The following is a 17,809-nucleotide window of genomic DNA, read 5'->3' on the forward strand; positions in this document are numbered from 1 at the left end:
AATATTTGGTTGGTATGCAAAAGAGTAGGCAAGGACCACTGACCCTTAAGGATGTTGTCACACAGCCTCTTCCAGGTGGAGTTCTGACAGACAAAACTATCTCATCGCTGTAGTTATCAACCACTGTCCACAGTAGAAGCTAATCTCTCTGGACAGACATGGCCAAACCAGTACCCAGGTCAGAGGAGGACTTTCAGATTCAAAGGGACTCACTGAGTATATGCTCTTCAAGCACGAAGGCTTGATATTAACCCTACTGACAGCGTTATTCGATTTCCTTTTAAGTTCGTGTGACCATGCTGTTAGAAAACCTTTGTGACTTGAAATGTCTAGAGGCTTAAACTGCACATCTCAAAAAATTAGCCTAAACATGAATGATAATTAGTAAGAATTAATCATCCACAAGGAATTACGGATCTGCATAAACAGAATACAATTCCTCAGAACTCATATGCTGTAAAATCAAGCCCTACTCTCTTTAGCTAGTGGTCTGTGCCTATTTCTGTAACCTAACATTCATTGTATAAGCTTTATTTTTCCTCAGATATGTTTAAGTAATTACAAGGAATTATTAGGAAAATTATTATTAGGTCTCCCCCTAATGCAAATACATTAAAATTTCAATGGCATTTGACAGGTGGAAAAAAAAGTGGCACAGGGGTCCTGGAAGGAAGAACATCTTAGTAGGATTTCAAAATGTGTTATCTGTTCTGATTTTCTCCCTTACAAAGGTTCTCAGGAGGAGATCCAAGATCTTTTCAAAAAAGCACTATCCAGGTGATTTTCAAAATAATTTTCCAAGCTATTCCAGTATATGATGGGGTGTTTTATGAAACCCATTTTTAACCTGACACTCAACAATGCAGAATCAGTGGGCCAGATTCACTGTTACGCTGTATGGATGTGGAGCACGAGACGATAGCATCTTTGCTACATGTCTACACTTTTACCGTCTAGACAGCCTAGGCACTGATTAGTGCCCAACACAAGCTACCATTCTAACTGACTGCAACGTGGCAAATAACATCATTAGCTGATCTGTGCACTCAGCTCATTTGCTGCTGAAGTTTCCAATGAGAACCCTTCCACTGAGACCTATGGCAAGGATGTGGTAAAGCCACTTGCTTTGATCTTGAAAAATCCCTGTGCTGGGGATTACTCCTCCTGAAGACCTAACTTCACAGCATCCAGAAAGAGAACTGCTACAGCCCAGAAGCAAGCCCTGTTCTCAAAATTAAATCTGTAAGTCATACCAACAACCTACTCAGATTTAGCTATCAACTGTCTGGAGGATATATTACTGCTTCACTGATGAGAGGAAAGGGGAAACATAATGGAAACACTTATCAGCTAAAAGCAAGTGAGATAGAGGATTGAGCAGCCAGTTCCCAAATGGACACTTCACAGGGCTGTGCTGTTTGCTGCTGCCAACCCTAAGTGGCCAGCCAACAGCAAGCTGAGCTGGCTATCTGCCTGTAAAACTGCACAGGCAATCCCAGCTCTGACTTCTCCTAGCGTCTGAATGCTTAATCATCCAAACTTTCATCTCGTAGGTGTATTTGTGTGCAAAACACATTAAAACAAAACCACAACTGATACCACAGGTCCCAGCTATGTAACACGCAGGTTTCTCTGAGAAAACTGTCACATGTCCGCAGACCTTTTCACATGCAAATTACCAGCCTGTGCAGCTTTGGTTGTATAGTCTGAAAATTCATTTTGCCTAAGTGCACTTTTTTGTGAGAGAGTAATAGGGGAAAAAAGTGTCATGTCTGATTCTGTCTTTGGTTTAGAAGCAGCAGTCGAGATTTAAGAACACAAAACAAATGACATGATTTGTATAACCAATGTAATTTTTACTAAATTTCTGCAATAAAGTGAAATATACTTCCTTCAGAACTTTATCAAGAGAATTTTCACATTTTTTTAAATCGTTTTCTGCTGTTAGAGACTGGTGATGTTCTTTGATTTTTAATAAAGCAGCTTTGATTTTATCTTTGTCTGCAAACACCTGAACTATGTCACAGTATCTTGGTGAAAAAGAAAACCCACTTTAACCAGGCTAGAGCTGGACAATGAGGCACAGTGTTTGTGTGATGTGGCCACAGAGAGCACAGGATATGTAGACAGAAAAGAAGTGCAGGGTGATTAGGAGTGTACTGTTCAAGGTAGCATTATGTACATAACAGTACACTGATAGCTCTTAAATGTGATCTTTCAGTGTGTCAAATTGAAATTAAATGCTCTGGAAAGCAGAGCAAATTATATGTGTTTGATTTTGCCTCCTAAAGTGAGGCTTTGTTTATGGTGACAAAGCAAAATGTTAACAGTTTGCCAAAAAGAGAATAAGCAATAGAAAAGTTTAGTTATACAGCTCTCTGCTCCCTGATGCACTGAAAATATTTGCAATTCCTACTATATCAGTGTCTAGGGAGCTGTAATATGTTTTTTTGTTCTAACTTACGTACAAAGTTTACAGCACAGGGAAGTGTGCAATATAAGACTACACAACTTTAACTTCATTTCCAAAATCCAAGGCTCTTGAAAGATGAAATGTGATAGCTCTCCCGCAACCAGTCCTACCACATGAATGGCTGGCACTGACTGAAGAAATAGCCTCCTTACTAGAGTTGGAGGGGAAGCAGGGTTTTCTATTTTTCAAAAATTTCATCTATTTTGTGTTTATTTGGAAAAGAGCTGAGGCCAGAAAAAGACGAAAGCTGAGAAAGAAAAATCTTCATATTCAAGATCAAATCTGGGGTAAAGTTATATCAAAAGAACTGTTTTAGTAAAATTTAGCCATTTGATCAATTGACTTTTAACTTGCATTTTTATAATGAAGACGTCAAAAGACTTTCATGTTAATAGTGTGTACTCTAAATACATTTCAAAGTTTTAACATATCTAGAAGCCTTCAGACCAACCCTATTCTGCCTTTTGCTGCATTTTGAAACAGCACTAATTCAGAGCTTACTTCCAAACAGCTGTTTCACATCAAACACAACTGCACATAAAAAATGCTTTTTTCAGCAAGGCCATTGTGGATTGATGGTAATATTAGTTTTGATTTGAACAGAGCTTGACAAAAATATTAGCACACCATTAGAGCAAGAAGACAGATGTCTTGAGTAGTAGAAGACATCAACAAGCCAACAAAGCTGAATGTTTTTTGCATCTTTTTCCACCTACTGGGGAATTTCAGAGAAAGTTACCTTATTGCAATATGATTGCTTACACCAAAATTTTTGAGAAGGCTGATTTACATGTATCAGTAGAGAATTTAAAATAAGCATATTTGAAAACTAAGCCACTAGTTCAGTGTAAGATAGGAAGTGCTTTTGTCACTTCTAATACTGTGAAAAAGCATCAATCTCATATGCATTGGCAAAAAAAAAAAAAAAAAAAAAAAAAAAGGGCTTTGGGATTGGAAGTTGCAGTGCTAGGCTACCCAAACTCTTTAACAATAGAAATATTTTCCATTATAATTACCATCCACTGCTCTCCAGAAAGCTGAAAAATAAACTTGTTTTTTTCCTTATTTGCTTCATCTGACAAAGCACGCCTCTTCTGGAGCTGAGGAGTCTTTCCGTAATTGTCCAAGATCTTTTCATCAGTGTTTACAAAGCCATTCTTGAGGTATTTTGATTGAGGAATGCCTTTCTTCCGGCACTCTAGTATGAAATTCCATTCCTGCTTTATCCTGAAATAGTGTCAAAAAATGGTTTATGTGAATCAGAGGAAACAATATGGCAAATAAGCCTTAAAGCTTCACCTTTGTTTGCACAAGTACTGAAGAAAACAAAAATATGTATTTCATGTATTGACCATTTTAAAAAACCAAAATAAAACAAACGAAAATACCCAGTGTTCCTGGAGTCATGCTTAGATTTTCTAGACTCACACACAGATTTCAGATGAGCAGGATTTCATTTACAGATTATAAAACAGATACACTCAGGGAATAACAGAAAAGTAGAGACTAAGCACACTGTCACAGAAAACAGCATGAATGATGCCCGTTATTTCAATAAGGTAGGAAATATATTCTCACAGAACAAGTTCTATGCGTAAACAAAAACAAGGACCTGGTGATATATGTCAAATTTTTAGTTGGAATGAAGTCATTTTAGAAAGTAAGAAGTTAGAAAAATTCCCTTTTCCTTGCCCTTTCTTCTTCAAGTATAATGATCTTTTTTTATTTTTTTACGCATTATCTTCCAATATCATTGTACCAGGTAGAGGCAAAGGTCAAAGTTACCACATCAAGTACTTTCAGATTCAATTTCAGTGTTACTTGAGGCTTACCTCCAGGACAAATTTTTACCCATATAACTTCAGGTGCAAGCTGAATTTGACATAATGAAACACAACAAAAACACATGCTTTAATTTAAGAGGGATTTATTTCAGCTTAGTCAATTAAGGAAGAGGTTGATCAACTGAAGCAAGACTTCTTTATACCAAAATAAGACTGTGCAGAGCACCTTGCTTCATAAATCTGATCTCATGCTTTGAATGCTATATTTTTGTGAGATTCATTTATGTGATCTCCACCCTCTGCCAAATTTTTTAAGCTAAAGACTTGAAAACTGACATGTGAAGAAGGACATAAAGTTCAGGACAATGTGCCCCCTAGAGAGAGTCAAAAGTGGTATGTCCTATAAAGAATCACATGTAAGTTTGTAAAGTTCAAGCAGGAATTAACAAAACCTGTACACCTATTCACAGTTAAGCAAGGGATTCTGAGTGAAATGCTGAGACGTTAAAAAAATGGCACATGAAACAGAATGCCTGGTTTTAAGTCACATACAAGAAATCTGTTATAAACTCAGGTACAGGAAACATCTTTCAAACTTGGTGAAAATAAGTATTTTTGGGGCACTCATAGCAAGGTATGAGATAGAAACTACAGGGCAGAATATATTTATGGGAATATGATAGCATAGATTAAAATTTGTATTTGACTCAGTGCTATCAAAATAAATCTTTAGGGATCAAAACTGCGTGCCTAAAAAGGCAAGGTATTACTGAGGCAGCTGTAAACTGCCCAGCACGAATTGTGGCACTTACTGAAACCTTAAGGGATGTTAGGGAGAATTTAAAGCAGAGAGCACAGCAACAGCAAGAGACTTCAGCTAGCAGCATACACATAGTACATTAATGCACTGCAGACAATATACACTTTCATACTGTTTATCAAACCAGCTAGCTTGAGAGACCACAGGAGGACCTGATGTCATTTCAAGGAGCAGCACACTGTACGTAGGTCATCAGAGACCTACAGAAAGCTCCCTCTATAATGACAGCAGTGTACTCCCATGAAACATCTTTATAAAGAGAAAATAAGGAAAAACATCTACAAATATTTCAGAAGATGAGCTGCATATAACAGTGAAGTTGGTTGAACATCCAGCTCACTGGGTAAAGTGCTGGCAGACTGCACAAAGACGGCACAATCTCAAAGTACATTCTAATGAAACCACTGTAAGGATCTCTTTCTCCTCTCATTTCCAAAAACAGAAAAATAAAAAAGATAAAATGGCATTTATGTTCAAATGAAGAAATTAGAAGGCAGAACAAATTCTGGTAAATTAAATGTAAAACCACAAAAAAACAAGTGAAGCCACTTACTGCAGGTATACAAATGAATAGGAAAAGGATTTCTAGAATATCAGAAGCAGAAAGCCTCTCAGAGAGACAGTAGGAGCAATAACTTATCAAGGTATGAAAGGAGCAGTGAAGGAATAGTTAAGGAAGTTATTGAGAGCTGCAGAAAAGTTATCCTTGGCTTCAGTTTTCATTAGAGAGATCAGTATGTTCTTTATAAGTAGGCATCTGGAGGACTTTCTGATATTTAAAGTGTCAACAGAGGATGACTGAGAATAAAAAATATACAGATTTGAAGTAAATCTCCCTGTTTCTCTCAGTGTCTAATTGTAGACTGCTTTATACCACAGCAAGCTGTGATATATAAATGAGTTAGGAAGAGAAAGGTTGGACAGACAGAAAACATGTCTAGCAGCATCTTCAGCTCAAGGAGTCACTCGAGGTACTACAGCTGCTAGTACAGTGATGGAAGAGTTCACCACCAACCCATAACATCTCAAGATCTTTTCTGAAGGTACTTGAGATAACAAAGACACGAAAAAGGTTATAGCAGACACAGGTCCTTAGCCCATTTTGTGATCCTTCAACATGTTGCATCTGATATTTCTGGTTACAGAGGGAGAGACAACTGAGTACCTGATTGCGCAAGGCAGACCTGCTGAAGGGTATCCCCTCCAGCTGCACTGTGGAATCACTCAGATGATGGAATGTTTCATATCAACAGACATGAAAGTTGAAATATGTCTCTCAGGACCAAAACCCTGGCATTCTTTTTTTCTAAAATATTCTGAGTGATTCTAGCTTTGCTTATCACTGCTGCTTCTCACTTCCCCTTCCAGTCCTCCACATAGAGCTTTTCTGTCCCTCTGTGAAACTTTGCATTACTGACCTCTCATTTCCATGGAATTCCTTCATTTTCTTACAAAGCAATCAACATTTGATCTCAGTGCATAATTCAATGCACTGAAAAAGCTTGCCCCAAAGATGCTTTTTTTTTAATTGATTGCTTTTCATTCATGCACAAAAAATGACTGACTTGTTCCTCACAGTATAAATTCTAAGAACATTAGAAGCTTAACAAACAGAAAGAAGAGGTCAAGAAGTCTAACTCTCAATAAGAAGTAAGGCATCTCAGTGCTGGCTGACAGGTAGACCCCAGGAAGATGACAGCAGAGGTCTCAGATCTAAAAATTTTCTCTCTCACAAGGAATTTGAAAATAGCATGAAGGAAGCTACATTAAAGATGAAAGAATAAACTGTCCTGTGCCACTTTATTGATAACATGTACAAAACACAAATCTCAGGAGGTCATGACACATTGTTAGCAAAATAAAATAAAATCCACTTAATATAAACTGCTGTTAACCAGATCAGTCAGTGAAATATTGACCTCAGAGAAAAGACAGGCATTAAAAATTAAGCCTGTTTAGGAATTCAACATGAATAACATGCACTAATGTGGAAATCCTGGGTCAAATTTATTCTTTACTTATACATTAAATGATGGCAACATGCACTGTTAATCTTTTAAAGAATGTCTGCTTATGGTCACCAGGCTAAGTACTGACAAACACATTTTGAACAGATGGAAAGTGAATTAAAGCAGAGCAACTTACATGCATAATTTTGTACAGTACATCTCAGAATGAAAACATTATATATCCTAAGAGCAGAGGCTCTAATATTTTACAACCCCTGCTTGCACCCTTGGGGTACGGACTAACCAAGTGAATCAATATGAGCTTTCCTGGCCTGGAGGTGCAACTTACATTAAACTGGTATGTATCGTTAAGCAAAGATTATAAAGCTGTAAGCTGCAGGTTACAATTGAGATCAAACCAAAGGGATCTGTTCAGTTACATGGTTGTCACTCAGCTCTGTCTTTGTCAAAAAATTGAAATGATGGTAGTTCTTCAAGGTATTTTCATAAAAGACCATTTTAAGTCTTCCTTTGGTGATAATCCTCAAATAAAACAGGATTACCACCACATTAGTCCTATCTAGAGGTTACCATGTGAATCTTCAGGAAAGACACGAAAGGCATCTGAAAGTGTGGCAAACAGGAAAAAAAAAAAAAAAAGACCACACAAATAAAATCAGCCTTTAAATGCACTAATATACTTTCAGAGAAATTTAATTTCTGGTCTTGGCACTTTAAAGGCTCCTGGTATTCCAGGAACACATTTTCATATATGACAAAAAAATGAGTTGGTTATTAAATCACATCTCTCCTGAAGTTTATGTCTTTTTATTACTGTTCAGCAATAAAATATTTTGATCTGCCTCTAGAGCTTGATCAAACAGTTGCCATCAAATTAAAGAAACAACCACCATTTTCAATATTCAAAAAGTGGGTGTTAGTCAAATCAAGCCTAATTTAGGTGGGAGTATGAACAAAAATAAGTATTTTTTCTGGACACAAGACAATGAGAGCTAAGATTCCAACTCAGCTAACTACTCCAGTATTTCCACTTGAATTATGCAAATAGTCCAACTAATTTTAAAACAAGCTGATTGCATGCTGCTTAAATTTATCAAAACAAAAAAAAAAGTTATGTGTCATACCATCATCTGTAACACAAAAGCACACCTAAAGCAGACTAAATGGTAGAGGAAAGGTTAGTCACTAAAGCAGACTGCAAACAGTAGAGGAAAGGTTAGTTCTAGCAAGCTGTTTCCAATACATGGCTGTTTCTCAGTAAACTTTCAGGACTAATAGCGTATAGATATGAAACAGGAGCCACACAGAAATGGAATAATCAAGTAGTTCCAGTCTGGTTAGTGCTGAAGTTGTCTTCAGGTAATCATTCCCCAAATATTACTTCACTATTGGAGTATGTCTGCAGCAAAAAGATTTAACAACATATAATTTTTTTTATTATTATTATAAATATTTCCCTTCAAGGATATGGGAGTCCCTTGCTTGGCATTTTAGATCCTCCAACAAAATCACAATTCTAATCAACCTGATGCAAACAATTACTGTAAAATAAATTCAGTGATCACACCCTTCAAAGGAGCAACCAGCTTGGAAAACAAGAAGACTGCATTAGTAAGGATTCCAGAGCCACCTCCGTAAATGAACAGCGGCTGGGTTTCTTCGAGTGGTTCTTCCTTCTGCAATTACCCACTGCTCAACATCCAGTTAGGAGGTCTTGAGGAAAAGCTGTTACTCTAGACAAAGAATGGAAGTTTCATTAGATGGCACTGTTACGTCTAAATCTGGATGGAAGAAATAGCCAGCACACTACATGGTGACACCAGTTTAGTACTCCTGGGTGATGTTTAAATCAGAATCACTAGCCACTCAGGATCATTAAATAAACCTATGGAATTTTTATAAAAGCATGACAGTTAAACTGAAGCTTAGCCCAAACTAATATTCCTGATGGACATCTGCTTCAAAATCAATTGGATTGATTTAATTTCAGTCCCTCTACCAGGCTTTTCCATGGATTGTAAAGGATTGTGGCTGAACAGCAGCTCTTATCTTTCAACACATTTGTGTGCATTATATTAGATGCAAGGTGTGTATGCACAAGTACCTAAGAACAAAGGCAAACAACTTAAGTGGTTATAAGTGCTGCAGATCTACTCCCAGCTTGTTGCCTATAGTTTCTGTTTGGGACGAAGGACTCACAAGCCTGAGTTTCAGGCTTGCTTAGAAAAAATACTGAATTGGCTATTGAGTAGGAGAATAAAGGTAAACATCACAAACAAAATCGTAGTTCAGGTACAAACAGTTATAACACTGAAGTTTAGCAGAGAGATAAAGACAAATTATTTTATTAAACAAACACATAATCTGTCAGGGAAAAAAGTTACTGTCTGCCTGCAGAGTGAAAGTTTTCTTTTGACATTTAACATTCAGGAAGTGTGTAGCTCAGGAAATACGTGCATATTTAGCTAGCCAGACCTTGAAAGGAAATTTCTGGAGAAGAGACACACTGGAAGAGGTGGCTGAACAAGCTGTTATCTTTGCTGCATGTTTGGTTGGTGGAGAGGGGAGGCTGTGCCATTTCACAGCTAAGATTTAGATAGCTAATCTTGGTAAATAGCTCTGCTGTTTCCCCACTTCAATGTTTAATTTGTTGACCTTCAATTTTTACCTTACCTCTTTTCAGACAAAAGACAAATATGTAGCAATCCTTAAAAAAAAAAAACCAAAAAAAAAAAAAAAAAAAAAAACAAGCTAACTGTAAACTTTCACTCTTATTCCCTTTCCAAAACAGTAACTAATAGAAAGGAAAAATTAAATGGGAAAATCAACATACCACATCAAGTTAGCCTGACATCATTCAGGATTTCAGGATACAATATAAAATCATTCACTACTACCACAATCTAGAAGATGAAATATAAAGCAATGATATAAACACAAGCTTCTTTCCATAATATAAACTCTCATAAACATGGAGATAACCACAGAACAGTACGCATTTTTTGTAACATTTCATGTTTCATATTGTATGGGAGATTTAGAATGGGCTTGTCTGATGGGATTAAGGACATGAGGTAAAATGAAATTAATCCTACACAACACGGTACTGTTTCTTTTTATTTTATACTCAGTTGCTGGTTTATATGTGCTCCCAGAAGCAGTGGTTTTCTTTTTATTTTATACTCAGTTGCTGGTTTATATGTGCTCCCAGAAGCAGTGGTTCCTTAAACTGCCATACTTCCACAGTCCCACAAAACCAAAGGGGAAACAGAGGACTGAATAAACTCTACTTAAAGTGATGTGATACCAGTGTCTGAGATCCTGATATGAGCCTCTCACAATACTCTTAAGTAGACTGTTCTCCAGAATCAGCTTTCACTGGCCAGCTGCTTAAACATGTTCTAAACCTGTAAGTTCCCAGAATCTTTAAAGACTGTACCATTAAGGCAAACAAAGTTCAAGCTCTGTGTTTATTTGTGAGGTTTTCCTCTTAGAAAATCTTCAATCACAAACTAGAAATATCTCACATGTGGCTGCTTACTGACCCTGCATGAACTAAATTACTTTGCCCCAAGGCAAGCAAAGTTCCCTAGAGGTTAGTTGGGAGTTTTTCCTCAAATAATACATGCTACATTTCACAACATAGTACCAGGTAGCTTTCTACATAGCAACACTGCTAAACTGGTAAAGAACTGCACAGTCTCAAGGGCATTAGTGAATTGTAGCCTCTTTGAGAAAAATTGGACTTTAAAAAAAAAAAATAAAAGCAAAGCAGCCTCAGCAGGTCAGATTCCAAACTCATCTGTTACACAAGTATATTTGCAGAGAAACTCTTAATTTCAGCCCTACTTGGGAATTCACTCCAGCTGCTAGCAAAAATAAATATTTAGAATATTAAATGCTAGAATGCAGTCCCCAGTTCAAGAAACTGCCTTCTTTGAATGTCTCCTTGGAATTACTGTTTTGGGTCATAACCCTTCCCAAAATGCTTTCTTACTGTGACTTGACAGTAAGTACCAGCATTGATTTCAGTGGCTTTACGTGACAGTGATAAAATATTAATCTCCAAGTAGAATATCAGAATTTTGTCAGTCATGAAACTCCCTAAAATAATGAAATGTATTTATATATACAGGGAAACATTATTTCTATTAAGCATTTATTTATAATAATGACAATTATATTTATACTTTTGATATACTAACAACAAGCAAAATCCTGTCCTATTTTTGGCCCAACTATTTTCGGGAGCACTGAAAAGCATCTAAGAAATAACTTGCAATCTGACTATTGGGTCCTGAAGATCAGTGGTCACTGCACATTTCATAAAACAAAAAGTATTTTCATTTTAACATAATTTTACATTTTATTACCAATACTTTTATGACTTTGACCATTATTTTACAGATTAATCCATTCTATGAGGCCTGCATCATAAGAATGAACATGAGCTTTCCTGATAAAGTGCATCAAGATAAAGTACTGTATGTAAATTGCAAGCTAAAGGAAGAAAACAAAAAAACAAATCCTTTGTGAATGCTGAAAATACACTTGGAAACTTTTACTTCTCTGTGTCATATCCCAAGTTTCTCATCTACAGCTGATGCAGGAAGACAACAGAATGACTTTGGACCTCATTAGTGGAAAAGATCAGAACAAGCAGTCAAGCTCCACTCTTTCAGCTGGAGGGGTGGCTACAAACAAATAACCACTGGCAGAAATAGCAGGGAGAATGTATTTTTACAGAAAACACAAGTCACAGTAAGAAACGAGGCTTAACATAAGCTACTGACAAAAAAGATGGGAGCTGAAATTAGCTACTTCAGAGCACATAAGGTTACCCTTTTCCATGTAGAAGTTCCTCATGCTTGGCACTTCTTGCACTAGGCTTTGTTTGGCTTTGCTTTTATGTTACTAAACTCAGAAGTTATCTTCTGCACCACAGAAAACCAAAACCTAAACCAAACATGACAGGGGGATGTTGACATTTAGGTCCATTGGGACCGACCTTTCATCAGTTCTCAAGATGAGTGCATGTGCCACTAGAAGCTACAGGTATGGATTCCTGGTCATAATATTCTTTTTATGAAGAAGGTCACAGCAGTACCCCAAGAGTTATCTGTAAGCGTAACTCACAAAGCAAATTTTTTCTGTCCATCAGCTCATAGCAAAAAGCAAGCTTATCCTTGCTAGAGAATTTAACCTGAAGGGTGACCTTCATTTTTTAATTTTTTTTTTTTGTTAGGATTATAGTTTTTAATGCAAGCTTTGGGTTTAGATAGGAGAACCAAGACTGCAAATATGGATGCTTTGAAGAGAAAGGTCTTACAGAAAGGGCAATCAGTCTTTGTATTACTCTGGTCTCCTCCTAGCCCAGCTGCTCTGTTGTCAGTGAAGCTGCACTGGCAGTGAAATATCTGTGAGTCTCCTGAGATGGCCAAACCACCACATGAAGGTCCAATGCAATTATGCTCTTAAACAAGGGCACTGTTTAACCCTGTACATTTTATGTTTAATGCAGAAAGTGGGTTTTATTGCTTTCTTCTCTTCTCAGAGTGGAAAAATGATAAGTCATATATATGTTTCCAAATGGGAATGACCATAAAGAAACCAAAATATTGTTTAAAAAAAAAACATAAATTAAATAAAAATAATAACAGGATTAGTGGGTGCAAGCATTATAATAAAGGCTGTCTTTAATAATTGAACAAGAAAAAAATTCTCTGATAATTCTTTTATTCTACCCTTTTTGTCCTATTAAGAAGCAATTGTATGTGTCCATTTATTTAATTCCTTTCGTTCCTCCTGTCAACTGAGACATAAAGTATTTCCACGTACTGAATTTTATGAGCACGTTTCATGAATTTCATAACAAAAAGCCATACTTTTATATAGCATACAAGAATAGAAAGGTACAAAATGTGTTATTTTTCTCTTCAAATTAAGTCTACACAGTAGACAATAAAATATACCATTATTAAATCACAATGTACACAGGAAAGAGCAGGGACTAATGAAATACAAGTTTAGTTTGTGCTGCATTTCCCACAATCATCTGAAGAAAGGAGGTGAGAAATCATTGAAATCAACACACACACACACCCCAAAAAAAAAAAAATTAATCATCTGACAATGCTTAGTATATAGCAATGTTAGTGGATAATAAGAATGGATACCATTAAAATTAACAACATAAAAGTTGGCTTACTTCTCCAATGAGCTTTTTTCTAATCTTTCTTTCTCTTTCCTCTGACGTTCTTTGTTCTTCTTAACTCGAGTTTCCCACAGTCCTCTTATGAGAGAAAAGTCAAATATTATCACCTGATGCCCCATACTGTCAACATTAAGATTCTCCTGCAACAACAAACATCATGAACACCTCAGGAAAGGAATAACGAGAAAAATAAGGAACTAAATTATGATGTAAAATTAAAATTATTTGTGCAAAAAAAGTTGAAGTCACAAGAAACATTAACATAGTATGCTTTCCGTCTTACCCAATTCATTTGGGGTTTTGTGCTGGCAGTAGTCAATACACCATACAATTGTCTTCTACATAAAAACTATAGCAACAGCTAAATGGTGACTTTTTGTATTCTTTTCCCTTTCCAAAATAAAGGCACAGTTGCAAAGAAATACTAATTTCATTAAGTAACACTGATGAAAATAACTTCGAAGACTTTGTATTTTTAACAATTTATGTAACTAAAATTAAAACGAAATGTCATAAAGAATTTATTCATTGTAAGTCACAAAAAAGCAATTAATCTTGGGTCATCATGTATTGATGTTTATGCACGCCAGCTATTCTGTTCCAGTGGAATGTAGGAATTTCCAGTGTTTGCACAGGTAGATGATTATCTGTGAAAGGCATTAAAAGACCAGCTCTGTAACATGCAATGAAAACTTACCTAAGGCAGAGATAAGGTAAAGAGTTCCCCATCTACTAGTATGCATAGAATTAACTTCCAACATTCAGAGATTTGGTATCAATGTATCATATGCAGTTATGAACTGAGCTGAATTGGAACCTAACTCACCAAGATTTCCATATTCAATTAGAGCCACAGAAACTTCTTGCATGAACCCTTCCCCTACTGAAGTCCACGACCAGGCTCTCATTCCCTTTAACAGGCATGATGCTTGAGTATGACCCAATATGAATGCTACCTTCTTTTTACTCGAGGAAAAAAATGCACTGTAACACCTTTAACAACCCCAAGAGATGAAGACCTCAGATATTACATCTTGTGAAGTACAGCAGGAATGGCAACAGGATATTCCTTACTAAACTGTAGCAATGGATCAGTACCAACAAAGAAAACAAATCGCCTACTAAATCACTAATGCAAGTACAGATACAAATCTTGATAAAATAGATAAAACTATACACTCTTGCTTGAAGCACTGGTGAGGGTACAATCATCACAATACACTGGTTTTCATGAAATGCAGCTAGACTGTCTACAGATCACTTCTGTCATGCTTACTTCTTTATAATATGGTTTGCAATATTCTTCATAATATGGACTTGCAAACAAATCTTATAAAATGGATGTTCAAAGCCTTTTAAAAATAATTGCTTCTACCGAGATAAAAAGCAGAGAAAACAAAAATCTCGGGTTTTTTTTATTTGATTGAGATTTCATTAGATACCACATTTATTATACTACTAATAAGCTAAAGAAAAAAAAAAGAGAGAGAGAAAAAAAAAGAAAACAACAGCGGACCATCTACTGAGCATTTAGAAAGCAATCTGCCCCTTCCTTTACTGGGTATTTTCAAGCTTTCATTTATTACTTTTTCCTCAGACCTTACTGTGACCATTTTTTCCAAGCTCTACATCCTTCAGCTGGGGCTATTTATTATCTGTCTTTCTGCTTCAATACTGAGGAGGAAGATTTTCCCCTCTGCCTTTTTCCTCTTGCAACTTTGTAACTCTCCCCTTTCTTTTTCACCTCCTTTCACTTGTACATCTCTTCGTAAGACATAACACATAAAGGAATAATTTCTTCTGAGCCAGCAAAACCCTCAGGTCCTCTAGAAAATGCACAGCATGGACTAAAAAGGATTATGCATAGGTACACCAAGATAAAAGGTTTCTACCTGTTCACCTTATCTGTGATCTCCGTAAGAAACACACTTACAAATATGTCCAAGTACTGGCACAGAGACTGGTCAGAGACCAGTATTTTTCTATGACATAGTCTTCTGTATCTTAGGATGTTTATATAAACTGCCATCTTTGCTGTTCATAAAGCTGTTTCCATTGCTTGTTTATCTTTTCAAGCACTAACAGTGAGGCAAAAATAGTTCCCAACCTGTCTGGAACCAATTGCTGACAACAGCCAAGTCAAAACCCCATTAATAGCAGGGTAATGAGAACAGTGACCTTATTCTCAGCAGAAAGGTTTATCTATAATCAGCTGCATCCTTCTAAAACATATTCACTAATAATTTACAGGAAAACATTTACCGCATAAAATAAAACATTCTCCTCTGCTGCCCAAATCAAGAAGCCCAGTGTCAAGGACTTTCCCCTCACTGTAGCTGCAGACCAGCAGTCACTCTACTCTGCAGGATCTAATTCATTTTAAAAGACCAATTCATAGCAGTGTGCTTTGGTATGAGGGCTACTGCAGGAGCTGAATTGCTGAGAGACAGTGAAGTGGCAGCTGGACACTTGACCTCTGTTGGAACTAGATGGCCTTAATCAACACAAAGTCTGAATAAACTGTGAAAGTACTCTATTTCTTTGACTTTCTCCCCACATTCCTGTCTCTCAGGTTGTCACCTGTTCTTTATTGAGACACTGATTTATTAGACACTCACACTGAAAAGTTCATACAGCTTTTATCCACATATTGGATTAGGCTGCAATGCAGTGCATTGGGCTTTTTCTTCAATGGTAAAACCAAGCAGAGGAGGAACATGGGTGGGAGGTGAGCACTGTCCATCATAACTCCTCAGGACTAACCTCTTCAGAAGGAGCAAAGCCACAAATCCTGACCACTTCACGGGGTGCCTAAGGCTTTAGAAGTATTCAACAGGACAATTGTGAAACTTTGATGCTATCTCCAACTCTGAAAAGGTCACCCAACAGCTTTCACAGGGTTGTTGCTTTTCCCCATATCCTAGTCCAAACAATGGGCATGAGGAATCAAGTGTGATGGCAGAATGTATGTTTCCCAGAGTGCAGACACCACCATCTTCCTGATGATAAGAAGCTGCGCAAAAAAGATAACCTGGCAAGCTGGCAGAAACTAAACTTACCTGTTCCTAAGTGTAGGTTCTTTGGGGTGCCTGCTCACAAATGCATGAATTTGTGACAGAAGCAGCAAATACCAATAATAATTTCCATTTCTAGAAATACATAGGGCTGTACCTGTTCAAGTTCACATACAACAATTGCTTTCTTCCAGTCACCGGGTTAGGCCTGCACAAGAAAACCTAAAGCTATCCTCTGTTACTCACAGGTGGAAAGTTACATTTGAGTAGAGAAATGCCTCATTTTAGGCTTCTTCCCTTCAAGTGGTATTCTACCTCTGTGTTCACTCCCATACTCAGACTCTTCACAGGTAATCACTGGGAAGCATTTTACTGATTGTCGGAAATCACAGAACCAGTGAGGTTAGAAAAGGCCTTCTGGAGGTCACCTAGTCCAACCCCTCCTCAAAGCAGTCAAATGGTTGTTCACTCAAATCTACACATACATCAGCTCCCTTCCTCTCCAATTTCCCCATCCTTGTGTAATCCAGCATTGCTCCTTTCACACCCCATATTTACACATGTTCATTCAGGACAAGCTTTGGTCATACTTACGAGAGTTACCCAACCCACTAACACAGCAGTAAGCAAAAAAACAAAAAACATACTCAAGTTATTTCTCACCCAAGAAACAGGCAACCTTCCTTTTATTAAGGACAAGTCCTGACCATAAAAGTAACTGTCACCTGCAATTGCAAGACTCTACTTCATAACTGCACTGAGTTTGCTGCCTAATGTCATCTTTCTTGCATGACATATACATCTAAATTATGCAGCAGATCATCAACACACCTTTCTTAGATGATGCATTGTTATAATGTTCATTCAGTCTTATGAGTTATCAGTGATATAGATCACAAAGCAAGGCTCTCAGTAATGCATGATAACGAAAGCACAGTGCTTTCCAGGGGAAAAGGGATTCAGGAACATAAAGAGAAGGCAAAGATGTCACTTACAGAAGAATCATTTGTGAAGAAAACAGTTCCCTGTGTAAGACTGTGGAAGGAAATAATCTTATCCCTAACCATTTACATGTCCAAAGAGGTAGTCTACAAGGACTTAATCAATATTCTTAAAGGGCAACATACTGGGAAGTCAGACTGATTTCTTGTCTTTCTTGTGATGGTTATCTCAGAAACAAAGCTGGCCATACAGGATACATTTCTTCTTTTAATGATTGCAGTATTTTCCCTTCATAATCAGCTACACATTACATTTAAGGAAATATTGTAAGTAACATATATATTTAAATTAAAATTTAAGAAGAATAATTTTTGTAATAAACATTTGCATTACTTGGCAAAGTGACACTAGAGTTTCTAACCAGAGAAACTTGCACTAATGGCAGAGGAAAGACGTTTCCCTTTGCTTCACTCCTTCCTTCTTTTTATGCTTTTCTTAAGAAGAGGAAGAAGAAAAAAATAACACTTATCTGGGGGGGGGGGGGGGGGGCGGGGGGGGGGAGAGGAATCCTTTTGAACACCATTGCCTTTGC

The 17,809-nt window shown here is 37.0% G+C and overlaps 1 protein-coding gene across 1 annotated transcript in view; it reads right to left on the reverse strand.

Moving 5' to 3' along the window:
• LRRC2 (leucine rich repeat containing 2) overlaps positions 1 to 13,380 on the reverse strand; it is a 52,244-nt gene extending 38,864 nt beyond the window's left edge. Inside the window, exons 1-2 of the mRNA XM_037374220.1 lie at positions 13,256 to 13,380; positions 3,490 to 3,700 (exon numbers count right to left, since the gene is read on the reverse strand). Coding sequence (XP_037230117.1) covers positions 3,490 to 3,700; positions 13,256 to 13,380 — 336 coding nt within the window. The remainder of the gene's footprint in view (positions 1 to 3,489; positions 3,701 to 13,255) is intronic.
• Between the last annotated feature and the right edge of the window lie 4,429 nt (positions 13,381 to 17,809).

The sequence above is a fragment of the Falco rusticolus genome, chromosome Z, assembly GCF_015220075.1.
Source record: "Falco rusticolus isolate bFalRus1 chromosome Z, bFalRus1.pri, whole genome shotgun sequence".
NCBI classification, from domain to species: domain Eukaryota; kingdom Metazoa; phylum Chordata; class Aves; order Falconiformes; family Falconidae; genus Falco; species Falco rusticolus.